The sequence below is a fragment of the Lottia gigantea genome (assembly GCF_000327385.1).
Source record: "Lottia gigantea unplaced genomic scaffold LOTGIsca_69, whole genome shotgun sequence".
Taxonomy (NCBI): domain Eukaryota; kingdom Metazoa; phylum Mollusca; class Gastropoda; family Lottiidae; genus Lottia; species Lottia gigantea.
In genome coordinates this window covers 941,850-951,108 of record NW_008710347.1, presented here as the reverse complement: position 1 = coordinate 951,108, position 9,259 = coordinate 941,850, and the positions used below count along the sequence as shown (strand labels likewise).

Below are 9,259 nucleotides of genomic sequence, written 5' to 3'. Positions count from 1 at the left end.
ACAATTACAAGTCATAATGATCCCTACATAGTAATATTATACTAGGGTCTTAGGACTTCTTGTAATAATAGCACTGTTCATTTCTAATTTTAGAAACTAACATCTTAAAGGACCACAACGTTTCTAATTGTCTTGATATTCTTATTTAGAGGCATTCAAAATCAAATACGTTATAGTTCCAAATTGAGAATTTATAAATGTCTGCAAATAGAAAACCAGTCATGTTCCTTTAATATTGTGATATGTTCGTCTTAAATTAAATTAATCTATACTTTGGTATTATACATGCAGCAAGTGGCATAAAGGTATAATGAAATGAAAACAAACATCACATTTAAACGATGTACATTTTATATCAACAATCAACATAATATATTCATTTAAATAAAGTCGTTTTCAAAGGTAATTAACATCTTTTTGGCTTCTGGCTAAATTTTTGTAACACATTTGTAAGTACTAATCGAAACAAGTAATGTTAGTAAAAATAACATGATAATTTGGAGGTGAAAATAGAGAAAATGTGGTACAAATTGTGGAGGAATAAGTTGTTTTCACCAAAATTCAATAAAACAGTAATGATATTTTAAATTTTGCAAAATCCAACAGCTGCTTTCCCTTCTAATGTTATCCTACGTCGGAAGTATTTTCAAAACGAGAGCGATAAGGGTGATATTTACCAGTCCTCCATATCAGAAAAATCTAAACTGTTCACGAAAGGTCATCTCCTATCTATCCTGCTCTAGATTATGTCCAGGCTTGACCAATCACATGGACTTGTTGATCATATAGATGTCACAAGACTTGACATTCTAGAGCTCATCCTCAACGCCCTACCTTATTAATAATATTAAAAATAAAGTAAGAAGAATAAAATGGACCACAACAGAATTACTCTATGTTGGGCAAGAACGAACACTAATGTTTTTCATCACATAACAAAAACACGTACACCTATGTACAAGTTTCCCCGTTTTGTGTAGTTTCGATCGCTAATTCGTTGATGAAACACGAAGATCACTACCTCTAAGTTGGGCAGTAAACCAGTCTGTAAGCGTTCCGGATTTGACTTTGGAAAGGTTTCAGTCACTTTTTGGCTTGGTTGTACTACATTAACCAACTGATCCTATTTAACTTTCCATAAATACTTGATAAACCTGGATTCAACTGGTAAATAACCGGATCAAACTGGTCCACCATTAACTGTAGCATACTGACAAGCTGATAACGTTGGTTGACGGGGACTCATTGATGGATAATGGCTGTATTGTTTAGCCTTGAGCCGTAAAGCGGCGATACTGTTGGAACATTGATCACGATTATAGATATATGGTGGGGCTGGTGGTGCATATGGACACGGTGGTGTAGGTGAGTTCATATTAGATACACTAGGTACACTACCAACCATAGAGTTTATACTAGATATATTACTAGGGGAAGACGAGAATCCTAATGGTTGTGTTGATACTACTGATGATAAATGAGGATTCATTTGTGAGTTCATATTCAGTCCCCAAGGAAAGGATTTCGAGCCTAATGGACTGGGTACCTTGGCTGCCCAGTTATTATAGGAGTAACCCGTGTATAAACCATCATCAAACGGTGGTTGCATGAAACCAGTGAACTGTGATCCGAATCCATTCTTGAATGGTTCGATGTTTCTTTCTCGTTTTCGCCATTTTGCTCTGCGGTTTTTAAACCAGACCTGAAAAGATAAAGAATAGAATAATAAATACAAGTGACAGTCAGACCTGGTGTATGCTAATCAATGCATTCTAGACATGAGGCAATTGTAGCATGGTGAAATCTTGATTTCTGATTATCTCCCCTTAGTCACTAATGACTGCTGCACATCACCATCATAATTGTCGTTTGCATACAATACAAATACACCATATTATGACATGTTGACGAATAAGACAATAACTTTAGCAATTAATATCGTGGTATTGTTAATGAATGTTTTGCAGTGATATTGGTAAACATAAACATTACATATCACTAGCCGATAGCTGGTCCCATCGTATAATATTGTTTTACAAATCGATACTGTCTTTCTACTAGAACAGAGCATTCAATATATAGCGTATGTTTGTTTATTTGAAGTCTAAGATAAATAAATAATTAAATAATAAAGAAGGCGATAGTTGGTGAAGATAAGTAAGGATGTAGATACTGAAAGTAACTAGTGCTGTGCTGTAGTTCTTGATACGTCCACTTTTTTTGCCTTCCGTGATCAATTGCTAGTACTATTTGGCTGTAAAAAGTATACAATTAAATAGCGCGTAGCTAGGTATTCGATCTTAACTATCAAAATCAACGGAGTGTATACGAAATGAAAATATAATTAAGGTCAAGGTCGCATTATATTTAGAATTGATGATGAAATTTAAAATTCATCCCAGTTGTCAAAGAAAAACAAAACATATATTAGGTATGAGATGTCATTTAGGATTGTTTTATTTCTACCGAGAGTTAGCTTTGGTTTATAGGTTATAATACTAATTAGGTATGCAGGTGATTTCTATCTTATATCTTGCATATAATCTTTATTTATAATTATCTTTATTTATATCAATCTTTATTATAATAATTTATATTCCACTTATTAATTATATATCAAACCAGAGACTATGTGCTTTTATTTATGCTACTGATTCCTAGCTGATTGAATACCCTCGTATGATATATTCTCTCCTAATACTAATATTACTTTTTTCCCCGACCAGAACCAATGCTTTTGCTTAGGCCGATTCCAACCTCACCCAATCCTATATCCTAATTAAAAGTCTTAAAACATTTTAGGTTATAATGGTGTTTTCGTATTCATTTGACACTTCATTTTGACCATTCCTTAAAGTTATTTTAAAATACAACATTGGTCTAGGTTTTAGTTGTGCTGTCATTCAAGCAGGTGCATACAATATCATGTCGGTATCACGCTACATTACATACATTAGCTGTAAAATGACTAACACAAACATGTCAGCATTTATTTTGGTGCCAGAAAACAACAAATGTATTAAACAAAACAAATTAAATTCGAATTTTAAAGTACTACTATGAATCAACATGAAATCTCTAGAGTATATAAAATAATGTTTCCTTTAAAATTGTGTCCAGTTAATTTCTTTATGCTAATTTATAAAGTTGCTGAATTTGGAAACAAAACATGATACATAGGTTAAGGATACAATGATCATTGAAAAAGATTTGTTGTTAAATTTCTCTATAATTCTGATCAATAAAATTTGATAAAATAATAAATAATAAATGCAAAAGGAATCACGTTTTGAATATTATTTGATGTAGAATGTATATTCCTATTTTTATAGATGACCTATGATAAAAGACGTCTATCTATCAGTTATTGCATGTCATCACAATAATCAATAAAATAGACAAAAGTTAATTGTTCTATTAAAATATCAAATAACTTCTATTTCTAGTTGATCGATACAAACATGCATTCTTATTTTCAAAGTTAAGATCTTATTTAAAGCATTTGATAAATCCTTAAACTATGCAAAATTGCATCGATTTCCACTGTTACCTTGAAATGCTGGCAGATTTTTTTTCTTACGATGTATGTAACCTAATTTCGTGTATATATACATAAAAAAGTAATATAAATATACAAATTGGACTGTAACTTTACAAAAAAAAGTCCTCGTTATACCCTAGAAATTTGAGACAATCCAAACGATCGTTAACCTTTTGTCTCTTTGTACGCAATAAAACATGTAATCCAAGTCTAAAAAACAAAAGAAAACCCAAATCTTTATAATATACTAGTATTTTATCATTTGGATGGTATTTTTAGATATTGTATGTTATACAGACATAGAAATTATTTAACATATAATTTGTTTTTAATTTAATCGAGCCTTTCAAGTATTGTTTTCATCTTTTTATGATGTCTTTTGATTATGCCTATACCAAAAGAACATTATGTATGAATGGATACTTTTTAATATTTTTTAGGCGCTTACAAAGAGCCAATTAAGGATAGCTGTTTCACAACTAAAATCAAACAAAAATACTCATTATGTGCATCCAAATAAATTAAATGCAACATGTGAAATCTTCCATCTATCGTACACATTTCTACATTTAAAAATCAATTTACCCAACACTTCATGAAACCGAGTTTACTACTCCACATTTTACATGCAAAATACCGAAATTCCATTTCCTTTTGATTGTATATAGTAAAATATATTTAAAATTACGCGTAAGTAATTAATTAAAAAATTCGACAAAGGTAACTTTTATAAATAAATACTTGCATTCATCTATTCTCTTGGACAGAATGTCGCCAATTCTATTGCACGAACTAGAGTATAAAACTTGGCTTGATTTGTTAAGTTATGGAGGTTTGGCACGGAACTCTTTCATCTGCCTTACTCTTATGATGACATTTTTTACAAGCAAATATATAATTTATGCTTGTAGTTTGGAAGTAATTTCAGATCGATCATCTAAACCAATAAAATAGATTTTAAAGTATAGAACAGTTTATATATATAATATGTTATATACAAGACAATTTACGTTATATACAAGACATTTTCCACCAGGTTGATTAAAAACGTAGAGTTTTACATCCAATCTTTATGGAGTTTGCAGTGTGTTATTTCTAAATTTCTTTGAGATTTTCAGATATTAATATCAAACAGAAATCGAAATAAACGATCAATTGCGAAGATAATTTATCATGTTGCTTTATTTTATAAAATAGAGCTCGTTTATCATACGGCGAGACCAAACCACACATTATGGCATCGGCACCTTTTATAAACCTACTACCATTAGTCAAATACCGCTTTACCCACATCATATATATAAACATTAAACTATGTAAGTTTATTTTCACATTCAACTATTAATTCATTCATAAAATTTGGCCAGAAAGAAAGAAAACTAACATGATAACGGTGTGAAATTGTATGTTATGACGTAGAGTTGAAATCACGACCACTGATCAAAGTGATCGTTTGTCACCAGGCATTATCACCAAGGTGTGAAAAATCAATTACAGCTGCTTACTGACAATATATTTCTATTCTAAATAGTTACTGTTGATTCAATCGAGAAAATCTTTCCTCTTCGCACTACTTTCTTCTTTGAGAAATTTGCTATTAAGTAAGCCCCATATAATCCAATTTGGTGTGGTGATAGATTATCCCTTATATGTTAATCTGCAAATTCTTTCAATATTTCTAAAAAGACTTTTAATCAACAAATATTTGCTATGTCTGCATTTTCTTTGTGCCCAGACAGAAATTTGGAGCATGGGAAAAGTATGCATCAGCCAGGCAGTCAGAAAGTGACTTATGCCATTTTCCCAATTTTCTTTCAAATTTACCGTTTTATTAAACGCATTTGCTGTAAAATGTCCAATCTTTCAATCTTAATTTTTTGATTGTCTGCACTCTTTTCTTTGTTCTGAATTGCCTTATTATGTCCCTTTTTCTTAATTTCCAAACAAGGGCATTTTCCAAAGGGGTTGCTAAAATTGAACCACGGAGGCTTTGAAAGCACGTGACAAAGATAAAACGGCAATCTTATCAGAAATTATATTATCTATATGATGACATTACTTTATATAATCAGGTCGTTTGAGTGGACATTACTTTATAGAAAATATTAGAAACGATTCAACGACTCATTGGGTTCAATGATCGTGTTTTATATTCATGGTTGACAATAAAACAGTAGGAAATCGTTTAACGTACAAATGTAATTACTTAGTCAATGTATTTTTAACAACAATCAAGTTGAAGCTGTTTAAAGTGTAATTTGAATGCATAACGTGATATTGATAACAGATCAATAGAAAACAGTTGTGTTTGGTCTGGAATCTTAACCATGATATCGATAACACCACAACACATTGAGTGTATATCCCTGCTATTTCTTGTAGTAAAGGCGTGCAAGATTTCCAAACTTGAAAAACAAAATTACAACGCCAATTTTAACGTTGCTGAAAGAGTTAACTATTTTTAATGCGATGAAGTCTATATTCGTTTAGCTTCACCAACAGTTTCAATTTAAAACCCTAAACCAATACACAAGTTCATAGCTTGATAGATACTATATAGTAGTTGGTACGTGGTTAACATTGGTACCACAAACCGAGACAATTGGTACAGGTCATCAAGGACTTTAATCTCGCTAGAATCGGTGAAAGTTGAGTTTAATCACACAGTAGTTCTATATAACAACTTATATTCAACAGGATCGGTTCATTAAATCACCTGCACGTTTTCTCTCTTTACACATTTAACAAACTAATCGTGCTCTTGTAATTTTGGGGTGTAAACAAAACCGAAATCTACCACCCCTTAAGTTAACGACCCACTACTCATGTGGCAAGTATGTAAGAGTCTATACAAGTTAAATGCATACAATAAGTACTAAGTTATTTTACTGTTCTTTTCTTTCTCTTATTTACATAATTTTACTTTTACATCGTTTGAATACACTTGTCTCTTAAACCTCTTAACCCGTACAACAGTTGTTCATACTTTAAAACTTACAATTTACTTATGTTACTAACAAAGTTGTTATTTGTCTTTCCCTACTATTTAAACGATTCGTAACTATTAAATGGGATGAAAACGGTAAAAAATGTGGTAAAATTTAAACAAGAAAGGAATTTCTCGCGACTGTAAAATGCGCAGACTAGGTAATGTTTTCCATGTTTTACAATCAGTAATGTCAATCTCAACATGTCAATCGGGAATTTAGAAATTTTCACAAGTCTCTAAAATCAACAGTTTATCTATTATAATTATTAAACTAAATATTAACATAACAATTCTACATTTAATTACTCTAGACTCGCGTTTCAGTCCGTAAAAAACTAGCACCCGGTGATCGTGCATTGCGCTCTCGAAACCCAAACTGTCGAGAATGAAAAAGAATAGTGGGACCCTTCGTGTCCAGGTACAAGTTTTATGCGTTTCCTTGTAATATCCCATATACTATATCATTCAAATTTAAACTTGGAATTTGGATTTGTTACCCACCATACTGTCCTTTCCCATTACATTTCACTAAATTTCGTTTCTGTGCCAATATTTTGTAACTTTGGCAACGTGATTTGTTTTATTTACCAACACAAGTTTGAAAATATAAACTGACAAATTTTCCAAGGTCTCTTGAAAACGCGATGAGAATTTTTAAATTTTTACGTATCATTTCATTATAAATGTAGATGTAAAATTCATTTCGACCAAACGCAGTCGTTTACATTTTTATCTACTATGCAAAAACCTTGACTGGAAAACTATATATATATATATATATATATAAAACAATATAATGTTCCCCTATATGTACAAAAGTTAGAAAAAATATTGCTCAGTTTGGAGAACCCCGTTTGCGAAAAAGTACTGAGTCAACAGTTTGTTAATTATTCTGTAGAATCAAGTGGTAAAGGTTCCTGGACAGTTCTACGATTCCTGTAGATTCTTAACACATTATTCATTGTTATAATGACTAGTATAATAATGATGGTAATTATATAATTTTAGATTAACTTGTTTAATAAACATTAACATTCTAAATAATCTATTGTAGCTATACTAATCAACTCTTTATAATGTATGATATTTCTATTATTATATAATTTCTTATAATTATATCGAGTAGTGGAATATATTATATCTTCCAAATAACTATATTCCATAAATTGATATATTCCATAAATAATAATATACAACCGTAAAGTACTTTAAAATATAAATTTTTAATAAGCCAAAATTTTAAATATTCAAATCTTGTTTATATTACTTCTGTAACAGGTCAAGTAAAGCAAACACGCATATAGAAATTTGGAAATAGGAAAGGAAATTTCTTGTTCAAGGTCCAAACAACATAGACTAAAATTCGAATTTACTTACGCATCTTAAAATTTCAATTTTTCATTTGACCGAATGTAGATAATTTTCCCGGTTTGATAAAGCTATAAATAGATTTTGGTCAAGTTTGATGTCTAAATGATTTATGTAGCAAGATAAGTAATAAAATACATTAATCTTGATCTGTCCGAATTTCACTCTCGGCTATATAAGTAAATTTGGACGGAGTGGACAAGCCTATAACACGATTTGATATTCTCTAACTGTCAATGAAATCATGTTTACATATTGAATACTTAATCTTAAAATGATTTCTTATAATCTTATTCGAGTGTCTTGAAATTTATATCTTTTTTTCTCTGACCAAAAAAAAACCGTTTTGAATTTATTACATAAAAATGGCGACCTTAATAATTATTTTAATAAGGTAAAAATAAAGGTTATTCTAAAGTCATTTTAATATTCATAACTTCACAAATCAGGTGTTATATATAAAGTTAATAGACACCTTGTTGACTTATTAGCCAATAAAGACGTCAAAAAAAGATGACGTATTCGGCAAAATATGAATATTTAATTTTTCTATGCAAAATTATAAAAATGTGAACGTTGCAAAAAATGCATATAAACGTAAATTTTGATGTAAAGGGTGAAAATATCAAAATTTAAAAATGTTTTGTACATACCCGTACTCGTGCTTCTGTAAGATTTGTCCATGCCGATATTTCTTCACGTGTTGCCATATCTGGATAACGATTCCTGGCAAAAGTTGCCTCTAATTCCTGCAGTTGTTGACTAGTAAAATGGGTTCTTTGACGGCGTTGTCTTTTTTTCTTTTTATCGTCTTCGGACATTGAATCATCTTTGGATTTTGAACCATCGTTTGAATCTGAAAATTATGAATAAAACTATTTAACATCGGGGCATGTATTCGAATATAAGCTTTCATTTTCTTGATAAAACCTAAAATAGTTTTGATTATTAAAGTTTAAATTTTGAAAGATATTTTGTTCAATTTAAAGGAATTAACTTAAACTATTTATATTTAAATAAAAATTGGTGTTGTCTTTTTAGCTATAATCTATGTAAAATTTACTCAAGTTACCTAGCTGTGTGTGTGTAAACAAATTTTGATAGAAATATAAAGAAACTCGATGTAAATAGGGCTGAAAAATACTACATAATCTATCTTATTTAAACCTTCTTCAAATTACAATTCAATAGACAATTTCACCCTTAAAAAATGTGATCATTGGGGCGAATGTCGATTGCTTCCATATTACCGTTTTTTCAATCTCATTTTAATTGATGCTACCATAAACGTAGACGTTTCATTTCTAAATAATTACAATTATTTTATACAAAAAATTCTTCTATTTAAAAATATTGAATTC

The 9,259-nt window shown here is 30.3% G+C and overlaps 1 protein-coding gene across 1 annotated transcript; it reads right to left on the bottom strand.

Moving 5' to 3' along the window:
• Positions 1 to 1,180: 1,180 nt before the first annotated feature.
• Positions 1,181 to 8,719, bottom strand: LOTGIDRAFT_179482 (hypothetical protein; the record flags this gene model as incomplete). Its single annotated transcript, XM_009065301.1, has 2 exons — positions 1,181 to 1,702; positions 8,552 to 8,719. The coding sequence occupies 2 exons, from the start codon at positions 8,717 to 8,719 to the stop codon at positions 1,181 to 1,183; spliced, it is 690 nt and encodes a 229-aa protein (XP_009063549.1).
• Between the last annotated feature and the right edge of the window lie 540 nt (positions 8,720 to 9,259).